Raw genomic sequence first — 20,898 nt, forward strand, 5'->3', positions numbered from 1 at the left:
TTACTGTATGCTAACAGCCAAACCATTGAGAATCCTGTCCCAGCCAATTTGATACAAAACCTAACCAACACAGCTTACCCCTTGTAAACTTGGGACCTGTCCACATCTCCTAAAACCATAACATGATGCCTAAATAGAGACAATTATAACATCATAATTGTGCCTAACATAATACACATACCTGCGTGCAACTAAAAAAGCACTAACCCCATCTTATACTTTATAAGCAAACAAAACAAAATATTTGATGCATGCATTCAAGGAGGAAATAGGCTTAATGGCATCAATCCTCGATTCTGAGATTGGTTATATGGCTGTAGCTGGTAGTTAGAACTACATACTTTCCTCGTACCCTTAGTAAGCACCTCAATCGATCATGGCTTTTGTCTGGAACTCCTGATGGGTCTGGAGAGTAATAGTCATGTCAGAATGTTCTGTTTCCAATTCCTTATTTCCATAAGCACACTTTTGAGAATGAAGTTATTTTACTGTACATATTTTGTTTCGTTCTTACATCCAGAGTTCATGAACAGCCCTAAGGAGCTGCATGATTTCACTATTTTGAACAATTTTGTATGCATTTTTCTAGATAGCATCACACAGCCTTCATTTGATTCTCTAAAATCTCTGTGAACCCCTTAAAAAGGAGTAGAATTATTGTCTTCACTAATGAACTAATTTCAGAAAACTCTCATCTTAGCTTGTGAAAACAGGCTCACTGTTTCCCACATCAATTGTGCTCACTCCACAGTCTGTTGACATTTGCTACCTTTCAAACTTGCATTACTACTCATCTCTCCATTCAGTAAAGATGCCTGAACTATAGCTTCCTGATTTACCTCATTTTATCAAATGCTTCGAGCAGTACCCGACCCACAAAAGGCTGTCAGAGAAGGAAAGAAGGGGTGCATCTGCCCATTATGAAGAAGGCAGGAGGAGGGTCATCTGCTCAACAGGGCTTGGTTTGAGACCCCAGAACCCTGAAGAGAGGAAAGAGAACAATGAAAGAGAAGTCAGTCACCTACCAGATAAAAGTCACTTCTGTTCCAACAGAGACAATGGGTAAGATTTGCTGAAACGTCGAGCATGAAAACAACAATAATTATTATTTTATTTGGTAAAGATATAGAACTCTAGAACTGAAAAGGCCTTATGAAGTTTGGTCCCTCCTTATCATTTCCATCAAGAGGAAATAGAGACTCAAATTGAGTAAGGCACTTAACTAAAAGTAGCAACACCCAAGCCAAGAACACTTTTCCAAATTCCACTACAGTATCTGCCTGGGTAGACACTAAGTGGGTAGGACACAAATAAGAATGGCCATCAAATCCCAGTTCCCGCCTTCTAGCTGGAATTGAACAACTGCCAGCTTCATCCTTCACTATGGGAGAGATGTTACATATTCCATGATATTTTTCCCTCTCCGGATTGGGTTACGAGTTGGGCTGCTAAAAGCTCACAGCAGCTCCAAACTACCACCAAGGGGGAGAGGTGAGGCTTTCGATTCCCATAAAGAGTTCCAGTCTCAGAAACTCACTGGGCAGGCCTCCCTGCACTAGAGTCACTAGGAGTCCAATCAAATCCATGGCAGTGAATTTGGGTTTGGGTTATAGACAGAAGCAAAGAAAATATCACCATGAGTTTCCTGCAAAATAACGTGGGTTCAAATTCTTTCTAGCCTTTCCCTTACCTGTCAAAAATATCTAGTGTTGTTAAAAAATATTTTTATATCGCAAACTTTTAATTAGTTTTAATTAATAACACTTGTTTGTTTTAACTGACAATTACAGGAAGAAGAGGACTTCGTTCATATCTTTTAAAATATACACTGCATAAAATCAAATGTGTGTGGTTTCATTCCTATCCACTTCTGGTAATCATCTTTTTAAACCTTAATAGCATTTGCATCTCTTTTATCTTTTAACAGGAGCATTGTTTTAAATCCAGCCTATTTCCGAAATCATCTTCGTCAGGCAACAGTGTTTAGATGCCTGGAGAGATATTCAGAAGCTGCCAGGTATGTTTGTTATAACTTTTGTGAAGATTTATTTTGAGTTAAATTAATTTTATTCTCAGCTTCTGGTAATAGCATAATAGAACTCTCCATTTCTCTCATAAAATATGATTTTACCAGAATTATTGTCTTATAAATGTCAAACCAACAATTATTGACTATCTTTTCCTTTAATTAAAGCCATTCCTTCTTCACAATTCTTAGCAAAATTCAAAATTTCCAGCCATGAGGTCACTAACAATGATGGGAACACTTCTAAAGGAGATTAGAAATGAACTTGACCTCTTGCTCTTGAATACATTCCTGGTCCTTGGTCTAGCGACACAGTTCTTCTGCCACTCTCTCTTTCTTGCATTCTGCAGATGAAATCCCCCCCCCCCCATGGAAAGGAAACTAACAGCCTATTTCTAGGGGAGATGAAATCCATTAGGTAACATCATTTCCCTCATCCCTCCAAATATTTCTGATTACCTACTTCGTCAGCTCAAGAATTGAACATGAAAACTGGGTGTTGTCTAGATGTATTCTGGTGAGAGATTTAGAGTAATAGAAATGGAAGGTATCCGTTGACTAAAACATTTTCAGATAAATGTTTTAATTAAGAAGCTGTACATGCCAATAATAGGATAGCACCATAAAATTGACACCATGATTTGATACTATAGTATAATTTTGTAAGACAAAGTATCTGAAGGAAGGACCCTATACTGTACATTGGTGCCAAGAGATACAAAAAAAAAAAAAAATCAACCCAAAACACTGACCAAGAGTGGCTCCTAGAGACCTATTTCTATTTGCATGGCTGGGGAGAGAGGTCACCTACCAGGATGTAGTACTACTTCCAGTGGCAGCCAGCTGGACAGAAGAGTTTCTGCAGAGTAGTGCTGTTCTAAGAGAACCTTTTATAGTTTAAATAGGATAGGCTCCCAAAGGGGAAGAGGCGGGTGCATTTATACTGTCTCTGCCTTGTGTTGCATTGTCCTGGCTACTGTTGGGGAAGGGTACCCTCCTGAGGGGCACAAGGACACTTGGGGATCGTCTACTTAGTTGAAGTAGAGTGATTGCTTAGCTGAAGCATGGCAATTTTTTAATCGTGAGCTGATGTCCGCACAGGAACTCCAGTGGTTCTGTGGGATACACATTTGGCTGTTATCTAAAGGGTCTGTGTTTCAAACCTACCAGCTGCTCCCCAGGAGGAAGATGAGGCATTTAATGTCACTAAGTATTTACAGCCTTGGAAAGCCTAGGAAGCAGTTCTACTCTGTCCTTTCGGGTTCCTATAAAGAGGAATTGACTTGCTAGCAGTGCCTGTTTGTTTCTCACTAAACTCGAGGCTGGTGCGCACACCCATCTAGCAGTGTCGTGGGAGAAAAGCCTCGTGGTCGAGTCTACTGTATAACACATGACCAAACAAAACAAACTCACTGCCATCGATTCGATTCCGACTCATAGTGACCATCTAGGACCGAGTAGAACTTCTCTCTAGGATTTCTAAGGCTGTAACTGTTTACAGGAGTAGAAAGCCTAGTCTTTCTCCAGCAGAGTAACTCTTGGTTTCAAACTGCTGACCTTGCAGTTAGCAGTCCAATGCTTAACCATACTCCACCAGGGCTCCTCCTTTGTAACACGTGAGCTCACCATAAATCAGAAGCAATTCCATGACAGTGAGTTTGATTTCTTGTTTTTAAAAGTGGCCCCAGGAATTCCCTGAACTCAATGAAATGGTGTATATAGAACCCTGGTAGTGTAATGGGTTACAAAATGGGCTGCTAACTGCAAGGTCTGAAGTTCAAACCTACTAGTCTCTCTGAAAGATGAGGCTTTCTACTTCCCTAAAGAGCACATGCTCACCAGTCATCGAAGGATTGTGAAGCATATAATCCAAAATTGAAGGGAGGGATGAGTATCAGAGCCTGAGTCTGAGAACCTGGTTTGCAGAAGGCTGTGGATGACAGTGGGATCCCAAGATTCTTTGGTGAAACTATACAGGAAATAAACCTCTGGCAAACTCCCTCTACCCACCATTGGAGGATAGGTCACTAAAGGAGTGCATTGGTGAGTTGGGTATAGAAGGTCAAAGGCAGAAACCCGACTTGAACAGTTAAAACTTGTCATCGGATTTCCCCCCAGGATGCATGCTAGACCTGATTTGGTTTCCAAAATTGTAGATATTGGGGCATTGTATAGTTTTGCTTGGTTTTTTATTGGACATATTAGGGGCTCCTTGGAAGTGTTATGTCATTGGGGTTACCCTCTTGTAGTTGTGGTGTATATTTTTCCATTTTGGGAGGGTATGGAAACCAAGAGTGATAAACCTATAGAGTCAACAAGTGGGGAGGAGAGTGGGAAGACCCAGAAGTGGCGGCAGGGTGAAGGGGTGATGACGTCAAGGAGTCCATATAGAAAAAAGAATGTTTGGAAACTGATTGTGGTAGCAAATTATAATTCTGGATGTGATTAAACTGTAGAATGATTTGATATCTATCTTAATCCCAATTAATAATTTTTAAAAGAGTTACAGTCCCAGAAACCCACAGGGCCAGTTCTCGGCATCACAGAGCCCGTGGGAGTTGGGACTGGCTTGATGGCACGGTGTGAGGTAGACATAGAATGCAGAGTTCACTCGAACACCCTCACTTTGCACTCAGACATCCAGTATACTAGTTTCCCTTGTCCTATGTTAATGCTGCTTTTTAAAAATCCATCTGATTTTCTGCGCTCCATTGCCTCCTTTCCACCTTCCCCAGTGTAAGTCACATGCAACTGCTAACCTTTTATTTTCTTCACTGAATTCCCTCTGCGGCTCACTCTCTTCCTAATTTTGTAAATGAAAAGAAACGTAAGTATTGATAGGACCCTTCCTTTGGTCCCACACTTTAATGGACAGGTTTTCATAAGGGTCACCAGTAACACATGAAGCTAATAGGTTCAATGTAAACAAATAACAGTTACTTGCATAAAAAGCTCTCCTTAAAAGGTGGCTTATTAATGTGGCCTCTGAATCCAATCAAAATATTAATAGGAAATCACTAGATGCATCTTCAGAACTAAATTGTAGCTATAAAAAAGTTTGCTATGGTCAGTTTGCACAGATCCTACACCTCCGATTAAATATTCATACATTATCAAGGTCATTTTTTAAATTCCTGAAGGTATAGGCCATGTCACCTTGGAAATTGATAGATGTTACAAATCTTGATTAATTTACAATTGTGGAGTGCCATGTTACCAGCATTTCATTGCCTGTAGCTTAATTGTGTCTACCCTAATTGTCATATTTAGGGATCATGTTAACTAGATACTCTTGGCTAAGGGTGGAGTCAACCTGTCAATCAAGTCACAACCTGATGACACCTCCCTGATGTCATATAAGAGCAAGACAAAAAGAAATTCTCTCTCTCTCTCTCTCTGCCGCTCCGACTCCCTGCCTACTGGAATTCTGTCTGCCTTGAGAAGTGGCCCACTATGGGCCCTTGACCCTGAGAGCTGCCAGTGCTCTACATGAACCCCCTGACCTGTGAACTTCCTGCTTCCCAGGTCACCTTTCCACATCACCGGCAAGGGCTATGTGAACCTGAAGAGGCACTTACATCAGATTAATGGACTTTTGTGGGATTGGGCTGGGATGACTCCGTGATAATCATTTCCTGATATGAAAGTCTTTCTTATACACTTGTGAGTGCCACTGGATTTGTTTCTTCAGAGAACCCTACCTAACGAACTAATTATCTTAGCAAGTGTTGTGACAGAAATTATTTATCAATCCTCCACCAAAGAAAAAACTTGCATTGAGAATTTGTCAGTATCTATTGTGTAAATTGCCACTGCTATTCCATTGCTCTTGACGTCTGTGCCCAGTTGTGAGATGCAGCCGGTTCATACCAGCTAATACTGAATTTTTGGTTGAGTTCTGTGAACCAGGTGTTAAAATGGCCCTTGTCATCTGGCTTCTCGCTAAGGTTGGTAGTGGTGCAGCCGCCCAATGTGGAAATCACAAATTTACATTCCTTACTCTTTTGATGTACATCTGGGCAACAGTATATTGTAACCTCCCATAGTAATGTTCATTCTATCCATCAGTATAAAAATTTGGACAGAACTAGGCTTGCGATATTTATTTTTTCATTTCATAAATTTCATTTTACTTTTGATGACATACTACATTTTGATTCGTTTTGGTTTGTTAGTTCAGTAAACACCCAGTAACATACAGAGAAACGGTGTCAAACAACCAGAGGGTAACACGCTGTCATTCATTTGAACTTTGTGTTAACACCCAAATTCCCATGAGTTAAAATGAGTGAATTATGCAATTCTTCAAAGTGTTCCAAAAGTGAATAATGTTGTTGTGGTTGTTATATAATCTGGTGTCAATTTGAGAGGATTATGACTGAAGAGGTAGAGTCTGGCCTGTCAATCAAGATAAAAACCAATGAGACCTCTGTGTGGGCATGGCCTTCTCCTGAGAATTCTGGGAACTCTGGATTTTCCTCCTTGGAGTCAGGAGAGATGCTCTCTCTCTCTGCTGATTTCCTGCAAGACATCCCTGAGGAGAAGCCACGTGGACCTACCCTGGTGCAGCCCTGGGTGCTGGAGAAGCCAAGTGGAGACCCCTGCCAGCACTGAGATGCTTACAGTGCCAGTGGATCCAAAGACTTTCTACCCGCTGACCTGTGTTTGTCCTGAATTCTGTGTCATAGCGTGTGTTTCATGAGTCTAGAGAGGACTTTATAGATGGATATCAGACATATAGGCTAATATCAGACTTATGGACTTGATCTGGACCAGGCTGGGATATTTTCTCAATATTCAATTGCTCTTGTATGTAAACCTCTTTCTTATACACATATGAGTTTCTATGGATTTGTTTCTCTAGTCTACCTGGACTAACACAATTGTCATAACAATTGTTGAAGTTCATGAGAAGTGGAAAGGGACTTTCAAAGATGAACATAATATGTTTAGAGAAGTGAATATATCATACAGAATAACTATTGTCTAATTGGCCTACCTCTCATGGAATGGGAACTTACTCCTACAGTCAGAAGATAGTTATCGGAAAAATCACACTGCCGATGATCTCGAATGCAATCTAAGAAAATTGCAAGTGAGGATGCCAAGCAAGAAGCAATAGAAAAATGTCGTAAATAAGTTTTATCGGGTTTTTTTGTCAGCTATTATTTAATATTTTAATTTATATTTTAAAACTCATAACAATGTCATTTTGTGTACCTCATTTATTGTTCTTATTGAAGTATTAGCTGTCTGAAAGAATAAACCACCTTTGAGTATGTTGTTGTTTATATATGGAAAGCTGCCATCATGGTACTGAACCAGTTGTGTAATTATGTGAATCCCACCGCTGTGTGTACTGCTGTTGTAAAATAGAGGAGTCCTGGGGATGCTGTGGAGTAGGCATTCAGCTGCTAACGTTTTAACCTAACTGCATGTGTTAGTCTGGGTAGACTAGAGAAACAAATCCATAGACACCATATGTGTATAAGAAAGAGATTTATATACGAGAGGAATTGAACATTGAGAAAACATCCCAGCCTAGTTCAGATCAAGTCCTTAAATCCAATATTAGCTCATCTGTCCGATACCAGTCTATAAAGTCCTCTTCAGACTCACAAAACACATGCAATGACGCTGAATGCAGGAACATCACACCCCAGTGGGTAGAAAGTCTTTGGATCCGGTGTCACTGGAAACAGCACTGGCAGGAGTCTCTGCATTTGGGTAGGTCTATGTGTCTGTCTTGTCAGCTGCTATGTCTCCCATGGTATGAACAGAGAGAGACAGTGTCTCCCACCTCTAAGAAGAAAGTATCAGATTTCCCAGAATTCTCAGGAGAAGGCCACACCCACACAGAAACCTCATTGCCTATGATCCAATTGACAGACTAGACTCCACCCCTCCACTCATAATCCTCTCAAATTGACAATTGGATAACTACCACACGACATCTGCCAGCATCAACTTCAGCGCGCTCTCTGTCTTGACTGCTGCTTTCATTCGTTTTGACGTAAAATGAGATTCTTGACAATGTCTATCTTTTCTCCGTGGATCATGCTGTTGCCTCTATCGCTTCAGAGGTCTTAATGCCGTGGTTGTCAGTAAAATGGCCCGGCTGCTGTCTTATCTAAGCTAGATCATATAAAAGCAGCCCTGCAAATTGGAAAGGCTAATGCTTTCTGGGAGTCCCCAGGGGTACATGCTTGTAAAATACTTGGCTACTAACTGAAAGGTTGGACTTTTGAGTCCACCCTGAAGCACCTCAGCAAAAAGACCTTGCCATCTACTTCTGAAAATCCCAAGCGTGTACCTCTGACACAGTGGAGTCACCAGGAATTGGGATTGGCTTGGCAGCAGCAAGCGACTTGGTTAGAAGGTTCTTTGCTTCCCCATCTGAAGCGGCTCTATAGCACTTGCCCTAGAGCTGCCATGTGGCTGGAAAGTTCAGGAGCAGGCAGAGACCTGCCTGGTGGCATGGTTGAGAAGAGGCACGACTGCAGACAAAATGACTCTATCCTTAGAAATGCTTCCTAATCCTAACTTACTAACTTCTCCAGTAAACCCTCATAATCACAAGCATTGTCTGTGAGTTCTGTGTGGTCACCTAAACAGATCATCCAACCCAGTAGAGTGCCGTGGAAGAGATGGATGGACGGATGATGTCAGAATAGAACAAAGAAGGAGGGAAGGTGCAGGAATATCTGACCTCTTCCTGAGAGAATCTTCCCGGAGCAGCCATGGGACTGGATTCTCTTTCATCCTTTGTAGCCAGAGGAGGTCAGATGTGGGTCCCATGCCTCTTTATCATGAGCGGAGGCCATTTCATTTACTCATTCACGAGAAAACTGATAACACTCTATAGATGGATTTGTAAGAACCAGAACTCCAGGATTCTGGGGCCTCTCTCTCCTAGCTGTTGGTCTCCCCCTCTCTGGGGTTCCGATCACTAGCCGTTTTCCCTGCCCTAGTTTGCTCTAGCTTTTCAACTAGAGTAGAAGAAAATTAAATATTATTTGAAATGTTCATATGAGATCGTAAAGGCTGTTAAAATCCTGTTATGAGATAAAACTTGCATATTGGAAATTTATACATATTGGAAAATAAGTTTTGTTAGACAAGTAAGTTTGGTCACTTGGCAAAATTGAATGCTTAAAATGTTAAACTATTAACAGCAGGAAGGAATTTCACAAATACCAAAAAATTACCATAAAACATAACACTGTCTAATGAAAACATTGATTGTATTTCTGGGAAGAATCATCCATAGAACATAATCAAGAACAAGAGAGTAATAGCCATACACACAGGTTTTCATAAAAAGACTGCATCTTTGTATGACTTTAATTTTTGAAAATGGGAAAATATTTTCTAAATTTAAAATATTCTTGCTGAATATGTTAGTGAAATATGTGTTCACATACTCATATTATTTGAATGTATTCTATAAGGCTATTTCTTAGAATAGGCTTTTAGTAAATTTAATATTTGGTGAATTAGACAAATTGGTCATTTTGAAAATTGATATTTCAGTGAATTACATTTTTATAAATGGACCTACGTCAGTGTTTTAAGGACAATAATGTGCTTTTGAAAAAATGGAATTAATTGCCAAAATTCAAAAGCCAAGAACTTTCCTGGAAAGCTGTGAATCTGTTCTATCTCTTGAAAAGTCCAAATAACTGCAACATGAGCCTGTATTCCTGTATCACAACATGGGCTGGAATTGAGCAGGGACTCCTCGCTTTGGGAAAGCTAGTGGTAAGGCGACCGCCCGCATGTCTAGTGCGTCAGGGGAAACCTGGCTACTGCCTACTCGCCTGGTCGGTTCCCTTTCACTATCAAAAAGGCCCATTTACAAAGATGAGCTATGTGCACACTCTAATTAATGGTTTACAGTTCAACCTAGGTCATTCAACACCTTGTGGGCCATGGCTCTCCTTGTTTGCATGTCATCTGCCCAGGTTTCCGTGGCCTCTTCTAGCATCCCCTGCTCAGTGCGTGTATGCAGAAACACACTGCCGATTCTCCATCAGTGATGGATAAGAGGTCTTGTTGCATTTGCTACTCTTAATATTCTGTTTTCTTCTTGCACAGTGTGGTTTTTCATTAAAGCTTTTGGGCAGTCATCTATTTTTTTGCCCTATGTATGCAGGTATGTCTCTTCAGCTTAAGAGTAGGTGGCAGTGCTTCAGGAAAGATTTACAACCTTGAAAACCTTATTCAGCACTTCTACTCTGTTCTAAAGGGTCACTGTGAGTCAGATTGGACTTCACAGTCATGGGTTTGCTTGGTTTGGGTTTTGGCCCACTGTAAAACCAAGTGGCACCGTCCATTCGGTTACAGGGCGTGTCCTTTACTCTCTTCCCTTCGGTTGAATGTCCATCCATGTATGAGGAAGTTCTGAGTCTTGCCTGGCCTATTCACCTGGGCAGCATTGGTGAAGAGGCAAAGGGCACGCCTCTCTGCAGGCCTACCTCCTGCTCCAAAGCACTCAGCTTCTCTCATCCCACGGGCCGGAAAGTCTGCCTCTTTGCCTCATGTCCTTCGCTGCTCCGTGCTCTCTCTCTTGGTCTCGGTGCTGTGGCCTCTGGTGCAGCTGCTGCACTGACACTTTGGACAGGGATCTCTCAAGCACTCCACTCGTGGCTGTTCCTTCTTCAGGGTCTACTTCTGGGATGGCTCCCTTGACACCCAAGGAAATGGCAAAACGGACTCATCCCGGAATTTGAGTCCTCTAAATCTCATTTGCATGATCTCACCTAGTCATTCAGTGGGCGTTACAAAGATTATGGATAGAAGTGCCATACCAAGTCATTTCACTTCATGCCAGGTTGTTAGCTTGAACTGTACCCCCTTCCCCCTCAAATAGATTCAAATCCTAACTGCTGGTACCTGGAAACATGGCTCTATGGAAGTGGAAAAAAAAATTTTAAGCCATTTTCTGTAGAATGGATTCCAACTTAAGTTACCCCATGTGTTTCAGAGTCGAGCTGTCATCCACAGAGTTTTCAATGGCCGCGATGTTTCACAAATAGTGTTTCCAACTTTTTCTTCTGAAGGGCCTCGGGGTGGATGCAAACCACATCTTTCAGTTGGTAGAGCACTTACCGCATTTGCATGACCCTGATACAAGAGAGTAAGGCCCGCATAAAAGATAATAAACGGCCGGAGAAAGAGATACAGAGAGAAGAATACCATGTGACCCTGTAGCTCACAGGCAAAGAATGCACGAGTTACGAGAAACTGGAAGAGGAAAGAAAATCCCTCTCCTGGAGCCCCCAGAGTGTGGCCCTGCTGACACCCTGAATTCAGATTTCTAGCCAGAACTAGGATGCATTCGACTTCTGTCATTTTAAGTCACCTGCGTTGTGGTACCACCATCTGTCAATGGTCGCTTGTGTGTTGTGTATTGCTGGAAGCTATGCCACTGGTAATTCAAATACCAGCAAGGCACCCAAAATGAGCAAGTTTCAGGAGGGTTTCTAGTCTAAGAACAGAACATGAAGAAGGAATAGGCGGTCCACTTCAGAGGAATAGCCACTGAAAACCTATGGAACAACGGAACTTAGACAGATATGACAATCTTCTAGAAGAGCGCAGAATACAGTCAGAGATAGTGCCAGAAGATGAGCCGCTCAGGTAGGAAGACACAGACCTCTAAACTATTGGACAGTTGCTGCACAAGAAATCTCAAGTATTGAAAAGCAAGGATGTTACTTTGAGAATGAAGGTGTGCCTGACCCAACCCAGGGTGTTTTAGATGGCCTCAAATGCATATGAAAGTGGAACATTGAATTAGATCAACGAAGAATGGGTGTATCTGAATGATGGTTATGACAAAGAATGGACAACCAAAAGAACAAGCAAATCTGTCTTGGAAGAAGTACAACCAGAATGCTCCTTAGAAGCAAGGATGGCGAGACTAGACTCACATACTTTGGACCTAGTAGCAGGAGAGACCCGTCCCTGAGGGAAGAGGGTATCAGCCTCAGTAAAATAAAGGAACGGCAAAGGAACGGAAGCCCCTCGACAAGGTGGATGACACAGTGGCTACAGCAATGGGCTCTAACGTAGGAGCAATTGGGGGGATGGCCAGGACCCGCAGACGGTGTTCTGTGCTGTTGCACATAGGGTGACTATGAGCCAGCATCGACTCCCAACACCTTACAACAACAGCAGCATTGTCTTCCTTTTTTCCAACAACCGTAGAAAATGGATACATGACTGAGCTATCCATATTTGTCACTCAGCAAATTCACCATTTAATACTTCTACCTAGAGGCCACAGGAGGTTATGAGACCCAGCATCAGATATGATCTCTGGGTCCAATGAGTAACTTTTCCAGCTCTAACCGAATAACCGAAATTTAATCCCTCAGGGGAAGAAGCCAGGCTGCTCTCAAACAAAAGAGAGTTACTTCCCATTTTGAATTTTACGCTATGCCAATTGGAAGAAGAGTTTAGTCTAAATACGTCAACATTTTACAGAGTTTAAAAACGTTAGTTAATTCTCAAGCTGGCCCCCCCAATAGGTCAGTTCTCCCTTTAATTTTGTAATAATGTTTTATATGGAATATATATAATTACACAAGAAATAAATAATAAAATGTTTGGTCTGCAATTATCGTACCTTACCCTTTTACAAACAATGCACTAAATGTCACACTGGATTTCAGAGTTGTTTTATATTACCTGTGTTGTGTAGGAGAGAAAAAACGATTAGAAAAATGCCACTGTGTTGTATCCGTCTGCTTGTTGCTACATTAAGGATCTTCTCCCTCAAAATTAATCCTCCTCTTTGACGCTTTGTCTCTTGGCTCCGGACGTGTCCTTTGCTTATTCTGATCTTGCCAGTTCGCCTGTCTACCACTTTCATCTTCTTCCTTGCTTCCAACTTCCCCTTTCTTTGCTTGATGCTTCCTTCATAGCTGTTTTTTTTTTTCCGATTCCTCCTCAGAATTTGTCCCAGCAGGGTTTTGGCATAATAGCCACAGTGAGACTCCCCTGCCGTCCAGCCTCATAGTCAACCATTCTCAGTGCGAGCCTTCTCCCCCCTCTTTAAGCCTTTGGCCATTCTGCGGTGATTTGTATTGCGTTAGCTGGGACCGTGATGACAGTTGCTTTCTATTCGTTATATGTTTTCTATGTGCTGATAGATGTTTAAATTTTCTGAAACTCTGCTCTCTGGGTGAGAGTACAATAAAAACTTAAGATAAATTCCTTACAAGAAAAAAAAGATTATTTTAGGGCTAAATAATTATCCATGCTGAAAATATGACACGAGTCTTGGACCTTTCATGAGAATTAACATAAACAGAGCCGAAGTTCTAATTTAAGATCAAGGTTACATCAAGATACAACATACAGGCAGTTATGCCTTGGGCTGCAATCTGCATGATCGGCAGTTTGAAACCACCAGCAGCTCCGTGGAGCAAGGCTCACTTCCTGCGAGACATCCTCAGGCATGAGGAGAAGCCACATGGACCTGCCCCGTTGCAGCCTTGGGTATTGAAGCAGCTGTGTGGAGACCCCTGCCAGCGCTGAGATGCTTACACGCTCACTGACTGAGTCGGCTTTCCTCCTGCAGTCAGCATCATTGCATGTGTTTTGTGAGTTTGAGGAGGACTTTGTAGATCAATGTCAGACCTATGGGCTACTGTCAGACTTGTGGGCTTAGACTGGACTGGGTTGGGATGCTTAATGAACAATTGCCCTTAATGTCAAACTCTCTCTTATAAAATATGAGTGTTTATGAATTTTTGTTTCTCTAGTCTACCTGGACTAACACAGATACAGTACAGTGAAGTATTGCGATCTTCAATCTCATGGGAGGTAGACGAGAATTTCTGCTCCCATAAAGATGTATGACTTTAGAAACCAACTGGAGAAGTTCTACTCTGTCCTTTCAGCTCTCTGTGAGTGGGACCTGACTTGATGACAATGAGCTTGGGTTTTGAGTTTTGTGTCTTAATGATTTAAAATTTCAGACTTATGAATGTCCAATCTTATAACAAAAAATACAAATTATAAGGTTATAGACAGTATGTGGCCAAGAAAGAATTCCGTCAAGCTAACAATGTCCTTTGGATGTTTTCCAAATTATAATTAAAGTATTGCAAGGATGACACACTCGCTTAGATGAGTATACAAATACTGACTATCATCCCACAATGATGTGTATCATGGTAATTATTTTTGTGCTTTTGCAATTCTGAATGAAATGGTATGCATTTGCAATGCACCTAAGATTTTCTAAAATGATGGAGAAATGCAAAGGTTCTTAAACGTTGTGAATATCAGCAAATATGGGTCCAGGAAACTATGGTAGAGTACAGAGTAGCATGATTTTCTCTCCTGTGAATCCAACCTTGTATCTTTAGAAGCGACATGAGGGCAATGATGATGACGTAAGAGAACACAGAGCCCCCAGAAAAAGAGACGGTCTCTCTCCCCCTCCTTCCTTTCAGTACGTCCACCTAGTTCCATAGTTTCTACAACAGTGGAATGCAGAAAAACAGGGAGATTTAGAAATGGTTAACCCAAGGATCTAAAATCGACTTTTTGAGTGTTCTCTCCTATTTTCTAATAGCTACATGTTGCCAAGTGAATTAGAAGCTGGTCTACAGGTGGTAGAACTATGATAAATGGATAAAAACCTCCGTGATTTTTAATCTACAAATTGCAGACTATAATAGCATCTATGCCACAAAGGTTATTATGAGTATTAAATGAGACAATTTATGTAAAACACTTAGCATGGCACTTGGCACATCACAAACTCTCCATAAAAAATGAGCTATTATCATTGTTTTTGTTGTTGTTAACAATTAGAGCTCTTTAAAGACAGATGAAACTGCCCCAGGAGACAATGAGTTTCTCAGCATTGAAGCTAAAATATATTGAGCAATCACTTTGTTGGGAAGAGGCATGATTACATTATGAGACTATAAGATTCTGTCTCAGTCTGTGCTTTGAAGGCTCTGTGTTAAGGTAGCTGCTTAAGGGACAAGATTCTGCCTGTTTTATTACTTCGAAAATGTTTTGTGTACCAATACATCACAAATTTTAGCATTTTGTTTTAGGCAATTATATTTCAATTATTCCTAAAGAGAGAGTATAGAGTCCTTCAATAATATGGATGACCAGGGAGAACTTCAAATTACTTAGAGAAAAATAAATGATCCCATCACCCGATCTCTAGCTCTGTTTCTCCCTCCTTTCCTTCTGGTCAAAAGTAGTAACATCCTGACAAAAGCCAAGGTTGAAAATCTTAACATCACATTACCAGACATATTTGGTCTTTTTTTAAAATACTGACATAACAGTTCATTACACTGGTATGCTCCTAAATTAATCTTGATGCCACTAGTTGTGAAGATTGTGCGTAATTCAGCCCTTCTGTTTCTGGATATGTCTGGTGAAGCAGAAGTACCTATGCTAAAGAAGTGTAGTCAAGCCCAGAGACCTGTGTTCTACTCTTAGCATTGCAAATCACTAGTTATTTGTGACTTTGGGCAAGTTAATTAAACTCCGTGAGTTACAATTTCCTCGACCATAAAGTGGAGATAATACTGCTGTTTTACAAAGCAATCACAAGGATTAACTGAAACCAGGAGCATAAAAAACGTAACTCAGCCTCTGGCAGACAGTAAGGCATAGGAAGCCAGATGGTGGCTGTCGGTGGTGGTGGTGGTGGTGTTACAAGGTTTGAAGAATGGTATTGAAAACCCTAATACATTCTATTCATTTGCTCTGAACTAATTAATGTATTTCATTTCTGTTGGGCAAAGCATTTGTTATAAGCATCTTCACAGCTGCTGCTTTTTCAGAAATGCCTTGCCTATTCTTCACTGATGCTCTTCAATACAAAGTGTAGAAAATGTGATATCAGTTAGAAACCAGGCTAGTACAGGTTCTGATTAGGAAATCTTACTGTTTTCATAGCTCATTGAATCCCAGACTGGCTTTTGCCCCACCATTTTGTGCTACAAACATTTCAACTGGTTCTCTCAATGCGGATATTATTATTATTTAGGGGGGAGGACGTATTATTTTTAAAGGAAACATTTATGTAAGGATCTTCCATTCAGTTGTTAGTTAGGTGCTAGGGCATGGTAGTTACATGATCTGGTCTCAATTTGAGGATTAAGAGCGTAGGGTGAAGTCTAGACTATCAATCAGAATATAGCCAATGAGGCTTCTGTGTGGGCATGGCCTTCTCCTAAGGATTCTGAGAACTCCTGTATTTCCTCCTTGGAGGTGGGAGACACTCTCCCTCTCAGCTCACTCCCTGTGAGACATTTCTGAGGAGAAGCCACATGAAGCTACCCTGAGGCAGAGTATCAGAGCTGAAGGAACCACATAGAGACCCCTACCATCACTGAGGTACTTACAATGCCACTGGATCCAGAAGACTCCCAACCCACTGGCCTGTGATCTTCCTGAATTCGGTGTCATTGCATGTGTTTCTTGAGTCTGAAGAGGATTTTATGTTATGTCATCTGCATGTCACGGGTTGTTAATAAGTCTTCCCCCAATGCTGGTTGTATTAGTCTGGGTACCTTAGAGAAACAAATCCACAGAAACTCATGTATAAGAGAGAGTTTCATATAAAGGTTAAGTGCACATCAAGACAATATGCCAATGCTGCCCAAGCCCACAAGTCCAACATTAACCCATATGTCCCCCAACAATCCACAAAGTCCTCCTCCATCTCACAAAACACATGCAATGATGCCGACTGCAGGAAAAAAGCCAAATCATTGAACATGTAAGTATCTTAGCACTGGCAGAGGTCTCCACATGACTGCTCCAGCACTCAGGATTGCATCAGGCTAGGTTCATGTAGCTTCTCCTTGGGAATGTCTTGCAGGAAGTGAGCCTTGCCAGCTGAAGCAGAGAACTGGCCAAGGCAGCTGCACCCTGGTCCAACCATCACAAAGCAAGAGACCCAAGAACTAGAAAGGCGAGGCTCACCGAGCCATTTATCCCTCCACCCTTCAATTAGCCCCACATGTATTTATCGGCCAGGTTGCCACAATAAACTTTAATTGTCTCACTGGTGTTGCATTCTTTTTCAGGTAATCCAGCTTCTCTAATTATTTGCTCAGCATACAGATTGAATAAGTACAATGACAGGATATAATCCTGTTGCACACTTTTCCTGATTTCAAATCATGCCGTCTTCCCATGCTCTGTTTGTAAAGCTGCCTCTTGATCCATTTACAAGTTCCACAAGAGCACAATTAAATGTTCTGGAATTCTTATTCTTCTCATTTTCATAGGTTGTTATGGGCCACACAGTTGGATGTCTTGGCATAGTCAGTAAAACACAAGTAAACATCTTTCTGGTATTCTCTGCTTTGAGCCATCTGACATCAGCAATGATACCTCTTCTTCCACTCCCTCTTCTGAGTCCAACTTGAATCTATGGCAGCTATCTGTCAATGTTGCTGCTGTAACCATTGTTGGATGATCTTCAGAAAATTTAGCTAGCATTTGATAGTAATAATTTTAATCTATAATTTGAGCATTCTATTGGGTCACTTTTCTTTGGAATGGGTACAGATATGAATCTCTTCGTGTCAATTGGCCAAGGAGCTGTCTTCCAGATTTCCTGGCATAGACAGTGAGTGCTTCCAGTGCTTCATCGTCAGTATATTGGTATTCTATCAACTCCTACCGCCTTGTTTTTTACTAACACTTTCAGTGCAGCTTGAACTTCTTCCTTCAGTGCCATCAGCCCTTGCTCATACGATATTTCCTGAAATGATGGAATGGTGACTCATTCTTTTGGGTACAGTGACTGTATTCTTTCTATCTTCTCTTAATGCTTCCTGCATTATTTTGCTCTTAGAGGCTTTAAAGATTGCAATTCAAAGCTTGGTGTATTAGGCTGTGTTGACTAGAGAAACAAATCCAGTGACACTCATATATGTATAAGAGAGATCTTTATATCAAGAAGCTTTATGCATCAAGAAAACATCCCAGCCCAGTCCAATCTCAAGTCCATTAGTCTGCTACTAGTTTGTAAGTCCCTCTTCAGACTCACACAGCCACATGCAATGAGGTAGAATGCAGGAAGATCACAGGCCGGTGGATGAAAAGTCTTGTGGATCCAATCCAAGTCAGCCAGCAGGAAGGTGAGGGCAGAGAGAGAAAGGACCTCCTTATGAGAAGGCCATGCCCCCAAGGACTTACCATCAGGCTATGACCTGATTGACAGGGTAGACGCCACCCTACACTTTTTTATATCAAGTTGACGTGAAATTATGCAACTACCACACTTGGATCTTTTTCTTGAGTTCTTTCAGTTTAAGATATGCTGAGCATTTTCTTCTCTTTTTGGCCTTCTAACTTTCCATATCTCACTATTATATTTTACTTTTTCTTCAGGAGCTTCCCTTAAAATATTTCTGTTCAGCTCTTTGATTTCATCTTTTTCTTCCATTTGCCTTAGCTACTCTAAGGTCAAGAGCAAGTTTCAGAGTCTCTTCTGACATCCACTTGAATAATTTCTTTCTTTCCTGTCTTTTGATGACCTTTGGCATTCTTCATGAAAGATGTTCCGATTGTCCTCCCACAGCTCGGCAGGTCTTCTGTCGTATGTGTCCGAGGCACTAAAACTGTTCATGAAATGTTCTCAACATTCAGATGGGACAGATGCAAGGTTGTATTTTGGCTCTCGTGGACTTGTTTTATTTTTCTGCAACTTTAACCTGAACATATATAAAAGCAATTGATAATCTGTTCCACAGTCAGCCCCTGGCCTGGTTGCTGATAGTGAGCCTCTCCATTGTCTCTTCCCACAGATGAAGTCAATTGGATTTCTGTGGATTCCCTCTGGAGAAATCCGTGTGTATAGTCGCCATTTGTATAGTTGCTGGAAAAAAGCATTTGCTATAAACAAGTCATTGATCTTGCAAAATTCTATCATGGAATCTCCTGCTTTCTTTCTATAACCAACACCATTTTTTCAACGACTGTTCCTTCCTCTTTGTTTCCAATTTTTGCATCCCAAAAGCCAATAATTACCAATGTATCTTGATTGCATTTCAGATTAAAGGTATTGGTGGAATTCTTCAGTATATTCATCATTACCTTTAATGTTTGGTGCATAAACTTAAATACTAGTTATATTAAAGAGATACATGTCCATACTGCCATAAAAATAATTGAATAAGTAAGTATGTGGTGAGCATAATTGTTTCCTTGCATAAGAATATCAATTATTAAATGTGGAAGGAGAGAAGAAACATCAACATTGTGCAAATGTTACAGTAATCATTGTAGCCACAATCTACCAATCCAATCTTAAAGGAAAATACAATGTAAACATAGCCTCAAAATATCTTCCCCAAATAGTTGTGAATTCAAAATGAAACATAGTAACCTTCTGATGAAGTAAACCCAGTAGATACGACTGTAATCAAGTGACCAAGGCTCATATCAGCAGTCATAACATATTCACCTTGTGTACCCCTAATAGGAAGCAGAAGAGTCTGGTGGCCCAGTGCTTAAGCCTTGGACTCTAACCAAACGACAGGTAGTTCAAACCCACTGCCTACTTCATGGGGAAAAGATTTGACAGTCTGTGTTACATATTTCAAACCTAGCCCACTGCTAGTGAATTCTAACTCATAGAGACCCTAAAAAATGAGTGGAACGACCGCCATAAGGGTCCCAGGTCTATAATCTTTACGGGAAGAGCGCTGGAAGTGCTGTGAAGTTAAGCATTGGGCTGCAGCCACAAGGTAGGCCCTTCAAAACACCAGCCAGTCTGGCGGAGAGAAAGGTGGCTATCGGTCCCCATGAAGATGTACAGTCTTGGAGAGCCTAGGTGGGCTTGCTGTAAGAGTCAACCGAACGGCCATGATTTGGATTTTGTAATTTTGTGTTTGCTTTGGGTAATCTTTCTGGGCACACACTGCCTCATCTTTCTCGCATGGAGCAATTCATGGCTTCAAACCACCACCATAAAAATTATAGGTTTTGGGGGTTTTTGAATCGTTTTATTTGGGGCTCACCCAAATCTTTTTTTTTTTTTATCATTTTATTAGGGGCTCATACAACTCTTATCACAATCCATACATACATCAATTGTGTAAAGCACATTTGTACATTCATTGCCCTCATCATTCTCAAAACATTTCCTCTCCACTTAAGCCCCCGGCATTAGGTCCTCATTTTTCCCCTCTCTCTCCGCTCCCTCCTCCCTCATGAGCCCTTGATAATTTATGAATTATTGTTTTGTCACCTCTTGCCCTGTGCAACGTCTCCCTTCACCCACTTTTCTGATAGTTTTGAAAAAAACATTATAGTTTTGGAAATTCCACAGGACCGCTGTCCTCTGCCTCATAGGGCCACTGCCCGTTAGAGTCCACTCACCGGCACCGATGTAGGAGGATTCACAGACAATGAGAGATGCTCATGTCAATCTAATCAATGGAAAACCTCCGGCCAACCCAAACTGGGAGACTTTCTACATGATAACCAATCGTTCGTATTGAAAGCCTGTATCGTGAAAGACAAAGAGAGCATGGGGAATGGGAAAGCCTGAAACAAGTATTAGCTAAGTGGACAGTGGGATCCTGGATTGGAACCCAACAAAGGACATTAAGAGAAAAACTGGTGAAATTTGGAAAAGTCCACAGTTCATAGTAATGTAGACATGCAAACTTCAATGCTTTGATATTTTCACGATGGTTTTTTAAACTGTTGACATTAGACAAAGCTAAGCGGAGCTGGGTGAAGGAGGTGTGTTAATCCTGTTGTGTCTTTTCCACTTTTCTGTAAGTCTATAATTAATTCCGATTTTTTAAAATGAAGCCCTAATTGTTTTGTTTTCGATTGTTATGCTTGAGTGCCAG

At 41.2% G+C, this 20,898-nt stretch overlaps 1 protein-coding gene across 1 annotated transcript in view; it reads left to right on the forward strand.

Annotated features, from left to right (window-relative positions):
• The window catches only part of SPATA16 (spermatogenesis associated 16), a 407,618-nt gene that overhangs the window by 200,523 nt on the left and 186,197 nt on the right, over positions 1–20,898 (forward strand). Inside the window, exon 5 of the mRNA XM_004708583.2 lies at positions 1,928–2,017. Coding sequence (XP_004708640.1) covers positions 1,928–2,017 — 90 coding nt within the window. The remainder of the gene's footprint in view (positions 1–1,927; positions 2,018–20,898) is intronic.

The sequence above is a fragment of the Echinops telfairi genome, unplaced genomic scaffold (genome assembly GCF_000313985.2).
Source record: "Echinops telfairi isolate 266 unplaced genomic scaffold, ASM31398v2 ScPeMD7_4225;HRSCAF=4972, whole genome shotgun sequence".
In the NCBI taxonomy this organism is placed as follows: Eukaryota; Metazoa; Chordata; class Mammalia; order Afrosoricida; family Tenrecidae; genus Echinops; species Echinops telfairi.